The 16426-nt window shown below is 37.1% G+C and overlaps 2 protein-coding genes across 7 annotated transcripts in view; both read right to left on the bottom strand.

The window, feature by feature from the left end:
- Nucleotides 1–8683, bottom strand: part of myofl (myoferlin like) — a 33154-nt gene extending 24471 nt beyond the window's left edge. For all 4 annotated transcript variants that reach the window (XM_084092580.1, XM_084092581.1, XM_084092578.1 and 1 more), the window contains exons 1-3: nt 8490–8683; nt 7867–7922; nt 7665–7756 (exon numbers count right to left, since the gene is read on the bottom strand). In XM_084092580.1, coding sequence (XP_083948706.1) covers nt 7665–7756; nt 7867–7922; nt 8490–8577 — 236 coding nt within the window. In that variant the 5' untranslated portion in view covers nt 8578–8683. The remainder of the gene's footprint in view (nt 1–7664; nt 7757–7866; nt 7923–8489) is intronic.
- Nucleotides 8684–11865: 3182 nt separating this feature from the next.
- The window catches only part of unc5b (unc-5 netrin receptor B), a 61007-nt gene continuing 56446 nt past the window's right edge, over nt 11866–16426 (bottom strand). For all 3 annotated transcript variants that reach the window (XM_084092465.1, XM_084092466.1, XM_084092467.1), the window contains 5 exons: nt 16093–16332; nt 15841–15990; nt 14445–14609; nt 14155–14333; nt 11866–14042 (listed from right to left, as the gene is read on the bottom strand). In XM_084092465.1, the coding sequence (XP_083948591.1) occupies nt 13877–14042; nt 14155–14333; nt 14445–14609; nt 15841–15990; nt 16093–16332 (900 nt within the window). In that variant the 3' untranslated portion in view covers nt 11866–13876. The remainder of the gene's footprint in view (nt 14043–14154; nt 14334–14444; nt 14610–15840; nt 15991–16092; nt 16333–16426) is intronic.

The following is a 16426-nucleotide window of genomic DNA, read 5'->3' as shown; positions in this document are numbered from 1 at the left end:
CTGTTGTATATCGAGTATATTATTACATTATGAAAACTTCCACTTCAAAAACTGTTCCTTTGACATTGTTTCACTACTTCAAATAAAAAATAGGGGGGAAACTCTGATGAGATTTTGGAAATGTATATTGCATTATTCGGTTTCACTTCAGCTTTTCTCACCCTGGAGAAGTTTCTCACCCAGAAAAAGTTCACAAAGACACCTGAACGAGACCAGTTGTAGTTTTGCAATGGCTGGTGAATCAGGGTGACACAGCAACAGGGCTTATCTTGGGCTCAACCACCACATTTCAACATGAAGGAAATGCAGATGTCAAGGATCAGTCATCACATTATACTTATTCCACAACATTTAGAAAACATGTCTGAATCTAAAATTCCTTCAAGAAGAATTCAATACTTTGTTTTTGTCTTTGACTAAACATTATTATTAGATTTTTATTCGGGAAATATTTTTATATCAAAGTTCGGGAGGAGCACGTTCTTCGTACGTTGCTTATTACATCCGAGATCAAATGACACATCCAAGATGATATCATCGTGCGAATCATGATCTGGCAAACTCGGTTCTTCGAACACACTTGCCGGATATGATTAGTATCGCTGGATTGAGTTATCTGAGATAATTGCGCGTTCATGCGCTGGTTAAAAGGGGATATGTATCGATAGTAGAAACACTGATCAGCAACGCTGCTATTGGCTGCTCAGCGTGGCCAAAGAGCGCGCTCAGTTTTTCTCCTCAGCAGAGCAAGAACTAATATAGTCGAAGTTTATTCGGAATTTTAATGTTTAATCAAAACGCCAGGGAACACCTCAAAGTCTGCAAAAGCCAGGAGAGTGGGCTTGTAAAAAGTAGCAGACAATTTAAATCCGTTAGAAGTGGCCATGTTAGATGTTTTTATCACTTATTAGCCTATATTTTTGTATTTTAATAATTGCATAATTACTTTGTGCATTGTAATGTCAGTCACCACACTAGAACATGGGAACAAATAAAAGTGAAGTACAAAAATATTCTACATAATGGTAATTTTTAGTTATATTATAGTCTCTTTTATAAAAGGCACTGTTAAATAAATGGTGTTCTGTTTATAAAAGCAACCAAGAAAAAGGCTGAGAAAAAAATAGAAAAGATCTTAGTAGCCTTACACTGTAAAATAATTTTTGCTGCATTAAATTAAGGCTGTATAGTCATTTCAACTGTTAAATATTGAGTAATGATGAATTGCTTTGACTTGTGAAACTGAAAACTAATAAACTTATGTTAATGTAAAAAATAATGTAAAAATATTTTGCCATGAGTTATTGATCACATTTTTTCTGAGTGTAGTTCATTGTAATGTCATTGTGGTTTCCTCTTTTGTGCACTTTTACATAATACACCAACACTTGTATCTGTTCACAAGAAAGTGGTGGCTGAAATATGTGCAGTAAGTGGACATTTTCTAACTTTCCAAAGGAAAGAAAGCATAAGACTTTGTAATGTCCATTTGTTTCCATTGCACTGGACAGTGAATAAACCCTCTCAGATAACTGTCATATGGAGGAACTAGCCTACCTGCAAGTGCATAAATAACTTTACTTAATTTATACTTGTATGCTTTATGGCTGCAATATAAGTTGCAGGATTCCACATCTACAGAAAGGCCTACAGAAGAGTCTGCACAGACAGAGGAGACATAGGCCTACAGGTGGGCAGTGTATAGCCAACTTTTCCTTTTTATTTGTTGCATGAGGCATGTGTCTAATATCTCTTGTTGCAGGCACTTGACTAGACCACTGGCTTTTCTTTACAAAGAACAATTGAAATAAAACTCAAGGAACTAAGCATATTTGTCTTTTATTAAACATTTAATGAAAAGTGGGTTTTTTTGGCAATGTTGTGTAATATGGCACATGCAACAATGTCACAGGCCCTGTCAGGTGTGCAACCCTCAGACTTTTCAGACACTGAAATCTTCCCTTTAGTTAGCCAAAGTTAATTTCATTGTGTGCCCTTGTCCTGGCTAGAGCTGCATTGTAACTGGTTTGGGTCAGGGAATGGGGTCATAAAACACCTGTCTGCAGGCAGGCACATGTCATAATCACCTATGAAAAAAATGCAGTTATGTTAGGATCAGCACAAGTGTATGTAATACAGTGAGCTTGATATTTAATTGTGGAACTTTTCTTACCACTTTCAAATAATGTGCATACTGTAAATGTGAATCTCTGAAAATTCTTAAGTCATGCACAGATCCTGGCCATTTTGCTTTCACATTTGTGATATGGAAGATTTTAGTCAACTGCCTTTTTTTTATTTGATATTACTAATCTGGAATATTAAGAATCACAATAGTAACTGGGCTGCACATTTACATTGTGAATCCCCTTTCTGTTCACATAATCCCCTTCATTGAGGCCTTGATGGCAGTCTATGGTCTAGCCTATAGTCTATGGTACCAATCACGTTAGTGAAGCCTGAGTGACATATACTGTAATCGGCATGGTCATGATTGTATGATCTTCATAAAAAATTATGATAGCCTAAAAAAAAAAAAAAAAATGCCACAAAAAAACTAAAACTGTTTTTTAAACCTAAAAGCGACAAAAAACGACAATCTCACGGATCACGAGAAAAAATATATATCTCTGAAAGTGCACTATCGCGCTGCGCTGGACTTCCCGTATCAGCTCCGCTTATGAAGCCGGGATCTAATCCTGTTAACATGAAATAAGCCTGCTCCCGAGCAGGTTTAAGTTTGCGCACATGTTGCTATGACAGCAAGTCCAGGATGAGCGTTGAAGAACCAAACAATCCAAGATCATGCCAAATCGGCAACAATCAAATCCAGCTAAGTGAGTTAGCGACGTACGAAGAACGGACCCCTGGACAGCACGGCAAATACGCATAAATTACTACATCTGATTAGCCTAGAAATCTAGATGCACCCTAGCGGCAGCAAAATTTATTTTGCAGCCAAGGTAGTCTAGCAACTCTCCATTGACTTTCGAGCTGGAAAAACCTAAATTGGGTCAAGCCAATCACGTCGTGTATAGAGTAGGCGGGGCGGGCTTAACATAATGACAACAGAGTTGTGACGGTTCCCTGCTACTTGAAAACAAAGAATGGTGGCTGCTGGAGAACAGTCTTTCGAATAGGCTTTGGCCGCGACTCTGGAGGACTTGGAGTTAAGTTTTTCTTTGAGAAAAGAACAAAGAACGGCACTTAAGTCATTCTTTAAAAAGGAAGAAGTGTTCGTAGTTTTGCCGGCCAGATTCAAAAGTTGAATCTATCAACTAACGTTAGCTCCGCTGTTGGGAAAACACTCTGGTTGGTTGAAGCGCTGTCCTATTGCGTGCAGAGTGAATTTGAAAGACAGCCGTTTATCCCGTCCCTCGGACTGAGCCGTGTCTATGGTGAGTTGCCAGACCTAACATCTTGATGTAGGTCTGGCTTGCCAGGCTAACATCTGATTTCATGTACGTGTGAACTCGTGAAAAATAACTTACTTCTTTTATCAATAAAAATACATTCGCTACCGTTCGAAAGTTCATAGTTTTTTAATGCTTTACAAATAAGTATTTTATGCTCACCAAGGCTGCATTTATTTAATAAAAATACAGTAAAAACATTAATATTGTGAAATATTATTACAACTCAAAACAACTCTTTTGAATTTGAATATTTGAAAATGTAATGTATTTCTGTGTTGGCAAAACTGAATTTTCATTGTTCATGCATACTTCAGTCTTCGGTGTCGCAAGATCTTTAAGAAATCATTCTAACATGCTAATTTGGTGCTCGCGTAACGTTTCTCATTATTATCAAAGTTTCAAAAGGTTGTGCTGCTTGATGTTTTTGTGGAAACAGAGCAACATTTTTTCAGTTTCCTTCAACAGAATTTATTTGGAATAGAAATCTTTTGTAAAATAATAAATTTATATGCTGTGACTTTCAACTAATTTAAAGACCCCCGGTGGTGAAAATCAAGTTTTTATTTTATTTATGTCTACTTGGTGTTTTTAATATGTTTTAAGTCATCGTTGCTAAGTATTTTTTCTTTAAAACCGCAGTGAACCAAAGACAGTCTAAAAAAATATGAAAAATCAGGTACAAAAAAGTTTAAAATTGTTTAAAGAGTTTCTGGTTCAAACTAGGGCTGCACGATTTGGGGAAAATGTCATATTGCGATTATTGAGGTCAATATTGCGATATGCGATTGCGATATAATAAACAAACGGTTTCCTGAGTCATCTTGCTTGGTTCTCAAGGAAAATGCACACACAGATTAGTGATAATGCTGAAATGTGTAGCCTATTTCTCAACTCAAACTAGCAACAACAACTAAATGATTGATAACACCTATAATGATCAATAAGCCATTGATGTCTGGATAAAAATGGCATACACACAACATTTTAAACATTAATTATAGCCATCCAACATCACAGTGATTCCGTCATTGCAATTGAAAGCTATCAATTTTTTGTTTTTTTATCATTTATTAGGCTTCAAAAAAATAACAACTTTTAATTTAGCTAAACTTCAAACAATTCTCACATAAACCCATTAAAAAATAAATAAACCCTCACATATCATATTTACCTGTGCCCTTCCTATCTAACATGTAGGACATATAGCCTACATAAATTGAATAAAGTTATCAAACAGTCTGTGCTGCATTCATTATAAATTATATATAGACTAATCCTTATTAAAGTTACAAAAGTTTTTTAGTCAAGAACATTGAGTGTTTTTCTCTGTTCCCTTTTTGTTCTTTGATTAACTTTAACGACAGAGATGATTAGTGGCTCCTGTGTAGTGTGCACTGTCCCTTTAAGACCAGTCGCTGTCCAGCACGAATGCTTTAAAAGCATTTGCATGAATAAGAGCGGGATCATGTAACTATGGAAGCTTGTTTCCACCACAAAATAAAACATTTTAAAAGATAATTGCGACTTTTTATCTCACAATTGCGAGTTTACATCTCGCAATTCTGACTTTATTTCTCAGAATTGCGAGATATAAAGTCAGAATTGTGTGAAATAAAGTCGCAATTGCGTGTTATAAAGTCAGAATTCGGACTTTTTTTCTCGCAATTGCGACTTTATATCACGCAATTCTCACTTTATAACACATAAGTGCGAGTTTATATCTCGCAATTCTGACATCTTTTCCTCAGAATTGTGAGATATAAACTCACAATTGTGAGATATAAAGTCCAATTCTAAAGAAAAAAAAGACAGACTTTTTTTATTTAATTTTTTTTACCTCAGAATAGTTTATATCTCAAAATTCTGACTTTATAACACGCAATTGTGAGGAAAAAAAGTCAGAATTGTGAGATAAAAAGTCGCAATTATTATTATTTATTTATTATTCAGTGGCGGAAACAAGCTTATGTAACACTAGCGGAAGGATGACAAAAATTAACAGATGCTACGTTAATTGCGTTAACAGCCCTAATATGTTTATTTCATATAAAATCGCAGCATTTTGCGTCATATAATCGCATAGGCTTCACATCGCGATTGCGATATGATTAATCGTGCAGCACTAGTTCAAACTATGGCTGAATTAAACCAGTATTTCGACTTGCATTGTGCAGCGTTTATCACAGTAAAGTTGAGCGAGTGGATCAGGTGAGTGGAGGCGGGGCTCATTTGCATAGTCATGGCTGGCTTATTCTAAGGGTGTAGAGTTACATTCAAGCTATTTTAAGGCATGAAGATTTTTTTCACAGGAAAAACCTTTAAATATGTAATTTTGGTGATCAAAGATGCGTTTTAACATTATTGACTACAGTGGGACTTTAATGCATCTTTGATGAAAAAAAATCCAACCTTAAGGCAACTTTTGAATGTTAGTGTAAATACAATTTTGCTGTTTTGTTGTGAGAGAGGCATTTAATTGTAGCATTTTCTTTAATACTGCTTTACTGTAAAGAATATGTGCATTCATTTGTTAATGTGATTGCGATGTCTAATGAATTGTGCCGTAAACTTTTAAGTATGTCTACGTTTTCCATGTCCCCTTTAACTCCTGACTGCTTTACAGAAGATTCAAAAGATTATATATAATGCTGGAAAGCACTGAGAAGGAAGAAGAGAGAAAAAACATCTGGAAGCTATTACACTAGGCCAGGGACTTGTGTGCCAGGCAGAGAGGATAAATACAACTTCAGAGGGGGGATGCACGAGAACACAACTTCAGTGAAGACACACATAATGTTAAGTGAGTAAGAGTGTAATATAAATAATTTACAACACAACACAAGCATACACATTAGTAACAGGCGCATCCTGTTTACACAGGACCATCGCAGCTGATACATTCACCATGTGGACAAGACTCAACATCACATGGAGATTAACCTGCATGTTGTGTAATACATGGAATATGTACAGTCATTTGACATAATCACAAAATAAACCATACTATAGGCCTACTTTGCGTTAGGGTCCTGATCGCCCTTTCAGAGTTCATTTGATGACTGTTATCACTGGCTTTTTTAATTAAAAATACTTCAGAAGGCTGCCTGCATTAGCTTGTCTGTTCTGGAACACAATTCTGGAATATTTAAACTCTTTCTGTAAATATTCACTAAACTTTTTCTATTTTCTTTTGCCCTTTCATGCCAAAAATATCTGCTGGCATTTCCTTTGTCAAGCACTGCGGTCTTCATAAACGGACTTGACGCAGGCCCAGAGAATAAGACCAAAAGAGATTGGAAATGCACATGATTTACCTATGAGTCATAAACTATGATTAAGATATGATTCCTCCAAATGAATTCCCCTACAAAAGGTATTTTAAATGTCCAAATGAGGATAAAGGCAATCGTGAAATTAAAAAGCAGATTTCATCACTCTTAAATGCCTGTAAATACATTGGTGATTCAGTATAGTCTGGCAACTACAAGTTTTCACAAGTTTACTTTTTTTCCAAATTTGTTGCTAGGTTACTCTCAAGCCAGTGGCAACAAAGAATACAAACTTCAGCAAGTATGATGTGTATGAGACGTGTATGAGACTCTGCAAACTGGGGGGGGGGGCGCCATGGAGAAGTCAGATGCATGACTCATGGAAAGTTCATTATCGTGGCAGACCTTGCACAGTAAAATGTGCCACATGGAAGAAAAACTGCCTTCTGAACCAAACCAAATGTTCACTAGTTAAAGGCCGAGCTATAGGTTTGACTACATGTGTATCTAACAAAGGAAACTTTTTAAAGGAATCATCTAAAGTGCTACTTTGACTGCCTGGAGTCTCTCGCCTGCATAACACTGCAAGTTTAGACAAGGTTGTTAGGTGTGGCAGTGAGGTTTTAAAGGTTTTCATGTCTAGCTCTACACTAACTAATCTTGCAAACCCATTACCAATGCTCCTATATGTGTTTATTCACAGAGCATTTACAAAAGTACCCTTTCCACTTTCTCTTACAAGACTCCCTTAGGTTTATAATTTACACTGCAGTGATTTCAACTACAGTCATATACAGTATACACATACAGTACTGCGCATGTGTGAAATGATAGGCAGGGTAGCAAGCACGCCCAACTCAAATGTAAAATACCACCTAATGTAAAGCAATGATCTTTTCTTTCACCACACATGCCATATTATGACTTATTAGAATTCAAAAAGGCTCATGCAGTAAATCAATGGTGGATGCACACATACTTGTCTTTTCCAATGGTTTCGTAGTCTTTCACAACCACATCAATGAATGACGAGGAATCCAATGGGGAACCTTTCAAATCAAACTCAATGATCTGAAATAGCAAAGTCAGGTCTCGATTATCCACATTTAAGATGCATTGATTTAAATGACATAAGTGTCCAACAACAACAAAAAGATAGAAAGAAAATGACTTGTACTGACCTCATTCCACACAGGATCTAATTGTTTGTCAATGGCTTTTGTTTTCTTTTTTTCACCTGAAATAATAATAAAAAAATAAAAATTGTATGACCATCTAAACTACATTAGTTATAATATTGATATAACATCCCCACAGTTACTCAGAACATCATCATATTTATATATATATATTTTATTATTTTTAATAGGATTATAATGAAAAATTTGCTTTATGCAGTAATACACATTAGGTTTGCACAAATTAAAGTCATTTTTAAGGGTCACCTAAAAGTTATTTTAGGTTGAAATAACAACTGCACATTTCCACATTTTGCAGTGTAGGGAGGGACAAGTTTTGCCTAACGATGGGTCATTCCAATCCCTTATAAGGAAATGTGCTGTTCTTTTACATGTAAACAAACATAACACTCATGAAAAACTACGATAAAATGTTAAATCGCTTTAGAAAACCTCATATTGTAAATACTTGTAAAAATGCATCGATTTAATCTGCTCAACTTGTCAGTTATAGCCTACTCAGTAAACTATGATTAAGTTCACATTTTAAATATAGTATTTAATAAATAGGCCTCAGTAAAATAAAATTAACCTCTTGAGAGGGGAAAAACCCCGGGAAGACTTACCCTTAAAGAGGATAGTTGTTATAGGATCTGGAATTCCAAATGTCTTTTTAGGAATTCCTTTGGCGGATTCAACAACCACCTTCAACATTTTGCCAAATGTTGTGAATTACGGTTGCACAGAAGACATCGACCTCATAGATATACTTCACGCAGAAACACTGACCATCAGGAAGCACCAGTAAGAGAGATGAGAAACTCTGAATGAGAGGAGGGACCATGAGTCTGTAGTCGAGTAACAGGAACCTCTGATAACTTTTTTCCTTTTATAGCCTATTGAACGTTAAAACACACATTCTACTAACATTTTATTTGGCGCGTTAGAATTAATAAGCTTGTTTGCATCGAGGAGCTAGACTGAATATGGTAGGTCAAAGTCAAGGTAGCCTACATCTGGTAGATATCGGGGTGAGAAACCCAACTGGAAAAAAAATATTTTAGCAGACCCGATCCAAATCCACAAGAGCGAAATGTAAACAACAGTTCATATACTGTGCCGAATCATTTTGTGTATGGTCTTTTGTCTATATCTTATAGCTATTTACACACAACAAATAGGCTATAATAAAAAAATGTTTTATATATATATATATATAGCCTACCTGTGCTCAAGCTCCGCCACGTGGTGGCATTTATTTACATCTATTAATTTCAATATCAAACGCGATTTAAAAGTGGTGAAAAGCATGATAACTTTCATATAGGCCTTAAAATGTGTTTTCAAATGTGCCATTAAACACAAAAGTTACACAACAAAGTTTGTCAGGGTGCAATGTTTCACCTTGCATCAAACAGACACTGGCGAACAGAAATCGCATCCACCTTTCGTTTTTGGATAGGCTACTTCACCCAAAAATTAAATATAGGCCTAATTTACTCACCCTCATGTCGTTCCAAACCAGTATGACTTTCTTTTGTGAAACATAAAATAAGATATTTTGATAAATGTCTTTACTATCCCGTTCGGATAACTAGTCTATAATTATAAATAGACTATAACGTGTGTGTGTGTGTGTGTGTGTGTGTGTGTGTGTCTTGGTAAACTCTACACAATGGGGACAAAATGTCCCCCACAAAGGTGGCAAAATCTGAAATCATTGTGGGGACATTTTTGGTCCCCATGAGGAAAACAGCTTATAAATCAGTGATATTTTCTGAAAATGTAAAAATGCAGAACATTTTCTGTGATGGGTATGGGGACAGAATATACACTCTATAAGGTATAAAAATCATGTCTATGGAATATCCCCATAAAAACCCCAAATTGTGTGTATATACACAACTTGTGTAGTTCATTCAACTACCAGATGATGGTGGTAAATGACAACTTAAATAATAAATTAATAATAGGCCTACACTTGATAACCCTGACAAAATTGAGTATTGAAGTGCATTTTTGTCTCAAGCCAAATATTCTAAATGTGTAAGTTTTAAAGCATTTGTTTTTCATTTTTCTTCTACATGTCCATGACTTCTTGTCTGGAACAGATCTATAATAGAGTTGGACTGAATGCATGTCTGGCAATTTATTTGGTGCATTAAGTGCTACAAAAGCATGCAAATTGCTCCAGGGATAGATTGAATAGATACTGAGAGCAGAAGGCAATATATGATTACATGTCTATTCAACCATTTTAACCAAATGATGAAACAGGTCTCTTGCTCAAACCAAAAAGCCCACTGCAGCAGCTGAGGGCAATATCCACTAAAAACCTTTCACTCTCTCTCAATTGCTGTTGCTTCCTCTCTAGGGCATTATGAACACTTTTATCGCAGAGATAAACGGAAGAGTGCATCCTCTCCACATCTCTGTAACAAGTCTATAAAGACTGAGGGGAAAAGGTTCTTCACCCTGTAATACATTTAATGTCCTTAAAAAGCTTCAAATGGCCATACCACAATCAGGTTACTATGAGAATTAAATAGTTCTTATTTCTTGTATAATAAATTAAATTATTATTAATTTTTTCCTTCATTTTTTTTCTCCACATTTTGTTATTTAGCAAATAACAAATTCATGATAACTTTGCAAATTTATTAAAAATTAAAAAACTGAAATATTACTTTGCATAAGTATTAATATCCTTTTTTGGGACACTTGAAATTTAGCTCAGGAGCATTCCAATTTCACTTGTGGAGTGAACCTGTGGCAAATTCAATCGAATGGGTATGATTTGGAAAGGCACACACCTCTCAAGCTATAACAGCTGAAAATGCATAGAGCAAAAACCAAGCCATGAGCTCAAAATAACTGCCTGTAGAGCTCAGAGACATGATTGTATCAAAACACAGATCTGGGGAAGACTACAAAAACAATTCTGCTGTATTGAAGGTTCACAGATCCATGTAGCCTCCATAATCCAACAATCGGGACTCTTCAGCTGGCCTCCTGGCCAAACTGAGCAATCGATGGAGAAGGGCCTTGGTTAGAGTCATGACCAAGAAGCTGATGGTCACTCTGGTTGAGCTCCATGATCATATATGGAGATGGGAGAAATTTACAGAAAGACAAGCATCACTGCAACAAGCCCTTATCTGGGCTTTAGTGGCAGACTCTCCTCAGTGAAGACAGGAAAACCCACTTGGAATTTAAAAAAACACCTAAAGGACTCTCTCAGACTGTGAGAAACAAGATTATCTGGCCTGATGAACCTGTTCTAAGCATCATGTCTGGAGGAAACCAGGCACTGCTCATCACCAGCACAATACTATCCCAACAGTAAAGTGTGTTTTTCAGTGGCAGGGACTGGGGGACTCGTCAGGGTAGAAGCAAAGCTTAACGCAGCAAAATATAGAGATAGCCTTAATTAAAACCTAGTCCAGAGCCCTCAGAACCTCAGACAGGGCAGAAGGTTCACCTTCCAACAGGAAATATATAAAACATTTATTTTTGTGAGTGAATGCAGCACAATCGCGAACGTAAATGGAGAACTTTAAAGGCGATTTCAATGTTTACATTTTTTTGCACCCTCAGATTCCAGATTTTCAAATACTTGTATCTCGGCCAAATATTGTCCTAGCTTATTTATTCAGCTTTCAGATGATGTATAAAACTCAATTTAAAAAAATTGACCCATGGTTTTGTGGTCCAGGGTCATAATTTAACATGATTTAACATTATGTTTAAGTAGTATAACATAATGCAGCAACATAAAATGTGAAAAAAATGAAGGGGTTTGAAGACTTCCACAAGGCACTGTGTATATATATATATATGGTGAGAGAGAGAGAGAGAGAGAGCGCTTCTAAAACTTCATTTTAGTGACCATATTCACATTTTACTGCAGTCAAAGCTTAACATAATGTCTGTTATTTTATTATTTGAGCTGTATAACCATTTTCAAAAAGTGGACACACAAAAATACACTTCTGTCTTGTTAAACTAGGAAATATAATTTATTGCATAAAAATTATATTTAGTTACAGTAAGAAGTCTAAACATTTATGTACAGTATTACTTTACAGCATTACATGAAGACTCAAAAAAGACTCCTGACTTCTTGTGTACCTTCTTTGATATAAAATAACATCTGAACAACAACAACAAAAAAAGGTTCAGCCACACTTGAGTATCCATGAACAGCAACTACCATCCAGAGAGAAGCAAAGCCCATTAAGCTTCACATGTGAAAGGCTCAAAGGCGTTTTCGTGTTACATCGACTGAGAGATGACTGGAGACGTTTCAGAGCCATTTAAAAGCTTCAGAGTTCACAATTTCAATGTTATTTGCTGTCTTCGTCATGTAGAGGGTTAATAATAATAATACTCCGAACAAACTTCTCGTTGTTCATTGTGAGGGCGCAAGACAGTGACGGCCCAAAAAGCTTCCTAAACAACTGAGGAGAACGGCACAGAGGTCACGGATCCCTGACCCCCAATTACAGTCATTTTGTTTGCATTTATTACGGCTGAGAGGCCTAAGAGGTCCAGTTTCCCCCAGCTTAGATACAGCAGTGATCAAAAGAGGGAAAGTAACAAGATTCCCATTCCACATACTTCACACAAGAGACATCAAGACGTCCACAGATTCACTTTTTGTTGTGCACTTGCATAGTACTTATAATGGGGAAAGGGGACAACAGATATGATGAAGCCTGTTCATTTCCTTTTTGTTTTGTTTTGTTTCCAGACATTTGAATGTCAGACATTACTGCAATCAACAGAGCACTTACGCCACCTTTCAAGGCTACCATTTATAATTTAAACAGAACGACTGATGGCATCAAAACATGAAAAGGGCTTCTGCCATCCACACAATTTCATACTCTTTAACCAGTGCAGCATTTATGCAGTACGCTTTCCCAAGAAGGATCAAAGCATATTTAACCTCAGCGTAACATTTCAATTTCATTCCATCTCAGTTTCAATGACCAAAAAAAGTCAGCTCTTACTTGAGGTACATCACAAAAACCTTTAAATGCAAGCTTTAACTGCTATCGTGCCTCTTTTCAGTCAGAGACAAATGCAACATTGCAGCAGTTTAAAAAAAAACATAACGGCAAGTCACGAACAGAAGAGTGAAAAACGGTTATCCGCAAATAGGGATAATAACTTAAGTCCGTTCCCTATAGGAAACTAATATGAGTTTACCAGAAAGCTCTCCTGCATTACAAATGATCGACTGAATATAAAAAAGAGAGATAACGGAGGCTAATGGAAGTATGATCAGAGAAAGAAAAAGATTGGTCCTCTGCTAACGAGAACGCACAAATCCATTCCTGTATGCTATTTCCAAAAAACACACACAGAAAATTATGCTTCAAACTAAAGTAAAAAGTGAAGCAACTCTCCGAAGCATGTGGTTTGTTTCAAGTGAAATCCTTATGAGAGCTGATTTTAGTGCAGATGATTTTAGCTCCTTTTTTTTATCTGCCTTTTTTCCACCTTTACTCCTGTTTATTTGTATGAGAGCAGGTTTCCTGAGGAGCTTGGCGCACTGCTGTTTTACCGGACACAGAATCTCAGTGTCTTTAAGCATCTAGCGGTCGCTAGGAAACAAAGCCAGCTGCTCGATGTGCAATGGCGTTAGATACTTTATACTTTCACACTTGCTATGTGTAGCAGTGTGTATCAGTATGATGCAACTATCATTTAATCATGAGCTGAAACCAGCAAATGCACCAAAGAACTGACTTCTTTTTCAAACAACATCTGTTTTGTGATTGCAGCATCATCTCATTTGCTACATTTAGATATGTTTTATTCGAAGATCATCCAGACCACAGCTCATACGCGTTGCAATCCTTGGAATATTCTGCATGAGCACAAAGGAACTGAGGTAAAAGGCAAGTTGTAACGATGTACTGGAGTGCAGTTTTCCATCCGCTTGCATGAATTCTAGGTTTTTAGTGGCGAACGTGTCCCTTTTCACACTGTTTTGATTGGCCGATCAGCAATCTCCGTCCGTCGTCATGACAACCAAGACCTCACTCTTGCCCATCTCTTCAAGAGCTGTCGCCAAGGAGACCAGGTCTGCGTCACCCTGGTGACAAGCTTCCCAAAGGTCTAGCAGCACACCTGTGGGGCTGGGTTTGGTTGCAAAGTAGTTCAGATACCTGAGGGAGAAACGTGGAAAGAGATGAAACCGTTCTCAACGTCTACGTCATGTGTATAAATAAATATGCTGATTTTTTTTTTGGTGCCGTGAAAGATGCTTGCAAAAAATACCTGTCAAAGCCCAGGCTGCGAGCCAGCATTCTCCAGTCGCAACCGCGTGCGCTGGGGGCATCCAGACTGGCACAAATTTTCTGGCGTATGGATACGGGCAGTCGGAAAGCATATGGGCCCACTTGAGATGAAGGCAGACACGAACCGCCTGCTGGCAATGGCGAGTGGGGAGGCAAGGTCTGAAGAGCAAACGCACAAACACAGGAAAAGAAGTCAGTGCCAGATACTATATTTTGTTTTCAAATCATTCACTAGTGACTTGACAGAATAGGTCCTGCCGTTTTCTGTACCTCTTGGATGTCGGTGTTAAGCTGGAATATCTGTCCCTCCCCCTCCACCTGTCTGACACAGATCTTGCAGGTGAGCTGGGAAACCACCAGGCTTCCTCTCTCCAGACTGAAGGTGCAATGCAACGGCCGCTGACTCCCACTCCAAATGTGATAGAATGGGATTTCCTGAGACCACACACACAATTAAGAGGCAAATTTTTAGTGAGATGGAACATCATGATCTGACGATGCTCAAATGGGTAACATTTTAATAATACTACAACACAATTTTGTACATATGCCATTCATTTTAGATTGGTAAGATTTTTTTTTGTTTTTAATAAAAGTCTCTTCTGCTCACAAAGGCTGCATTTACTTGATCCAAAATACAGCAAAAACAGTAATATTGTGAAATATTTTTTAACAGTAAAATGCAGTTTATTCTTGTGATGGCAAAGCTGTATTTTCAGCAGCATTACTCCAGTCTTCAGTGTCACATAATCCTTCAGAAATCATTCTAATATGTTGTTTTGTGTTTTCAAGAAACATTTATTATTATTATCAAATGTTGAAAAGGATTAAAAAACAGCATTTCATTGAAATCGAAAGCTTTTGAACCATTATAAATGTATTTACTGTCATTTTTTGTCAAGTTAATGCATCATTGCTGAATAAAAGTATTAATTTCTTTAATTTGAATATTAAAGTTAACATGAAATACCATTTGCAACTCCTTTCAGTTCTGTAATCTGATGTAATTATGATGCATCAGATGCAGACAGGAACCAGCAGCCACTTGCATAAACTTGGCCACTTAAAGGGATAGTTCACTCGAAAATCAAAATTATATCATCATTTACTCATCATTTACTCAGTTTCTTTCTTCTGCTGAACACAAAGGAAGATATTTTGAAGGATGTTGGTGACCAGACAGTTGACGGTAACCACTTATATCAATAGTATTTTTTTTCTATGTCAATGGCTAACGTCAACTGTTTGATTACCAACATTCATCAAAATATATTATTTTGTGTTCAACAGAAGAAAGAAACTCAGGTTTTGAACAACATAAGGGTGAGTAAATGATGACATCATTTTCATTTTTGGGTGAACTATCCCTTTAAGACCGTCTTAAGAACTAGTTTGAACAACTAGCATATAGCCAAGGGGTAATCAGTTATACATGTCCGTTTCAAAGTAACTAACTTTTTCAAAGACTAACTTTTTAAGACTAGTCTAAGCAGTTTATTCAACCGGCCACAGGTGTTTGGAGAAGAGGGATTGAAAACTAAGAGGGATTTGTGACAAAAATAGAAGTCGTTTCACAGATGGAGCAAGTTAATACTTTAAACCAAACAAAACAAGAAGAAATTCTAAATTCTAACCATATAACCAATAACAATACAAAATCTCTCACCTGATATTTAGCCAGGAGTTTACTCCTCCAATGCGAATGAGGAATGTCATGGATTGATAGCCGCAGGTTGTGGTAACTGTCCTTAAAGAGGAGGGGTTTGGGATCCTCTAGTAAAACCCCTCCCAGACTTCGCTCAACTTCTAATACTTCCTGCAATAAGATAAAGACAAGATTTAAACTTATTTTCAATCTAAACATTTTATTGGCAAAGTAAACTTGGGAAGGCCCATTAAGTGGGGCAGGCAGACTGACCTTAAGGGCATGTGGGGTGTCCTGTAAACAGTAGACCCTCAGGCTGTAGTCCAAGGAGAGGCACGGGGCCCGAGGAGCGAAGAGGGCCAACTGCAGTCTCTTACAGGCTGGCCGAGGGGGAGCCGACTGTCCCACCAGACCATACGTGCCCAGCTGCTCCATCAGAATATGACAGCTTTGCTCCTCCACCTGTAGGTAGCAGGGAGACGACAGACTCTCCTCTCCCACAGTTAGCACCTCCTAGTGGATGGGAGGAAAATAAAAATGTTACACTATGGCCTGGGCTGAATCCAAAATCGCCCCCTAAACCCTCATTCACTATTATTCCACAAAT

Source organism: Abramis brama, assembly GCF_963993115.1.
Source record: "Abramis brama genome assembly, chromosome: 19".
Classification (NCBI taxonomy): domain Eukaryota; kingdom Metazoa; phylum Chordata; class Actinopteri; order Cypriniformes; family Leuciscidae; genus Abramis; species Abramis brama.
This window is presented reverse-complemented; position numbering and strand designations above follow the sequence as displayed.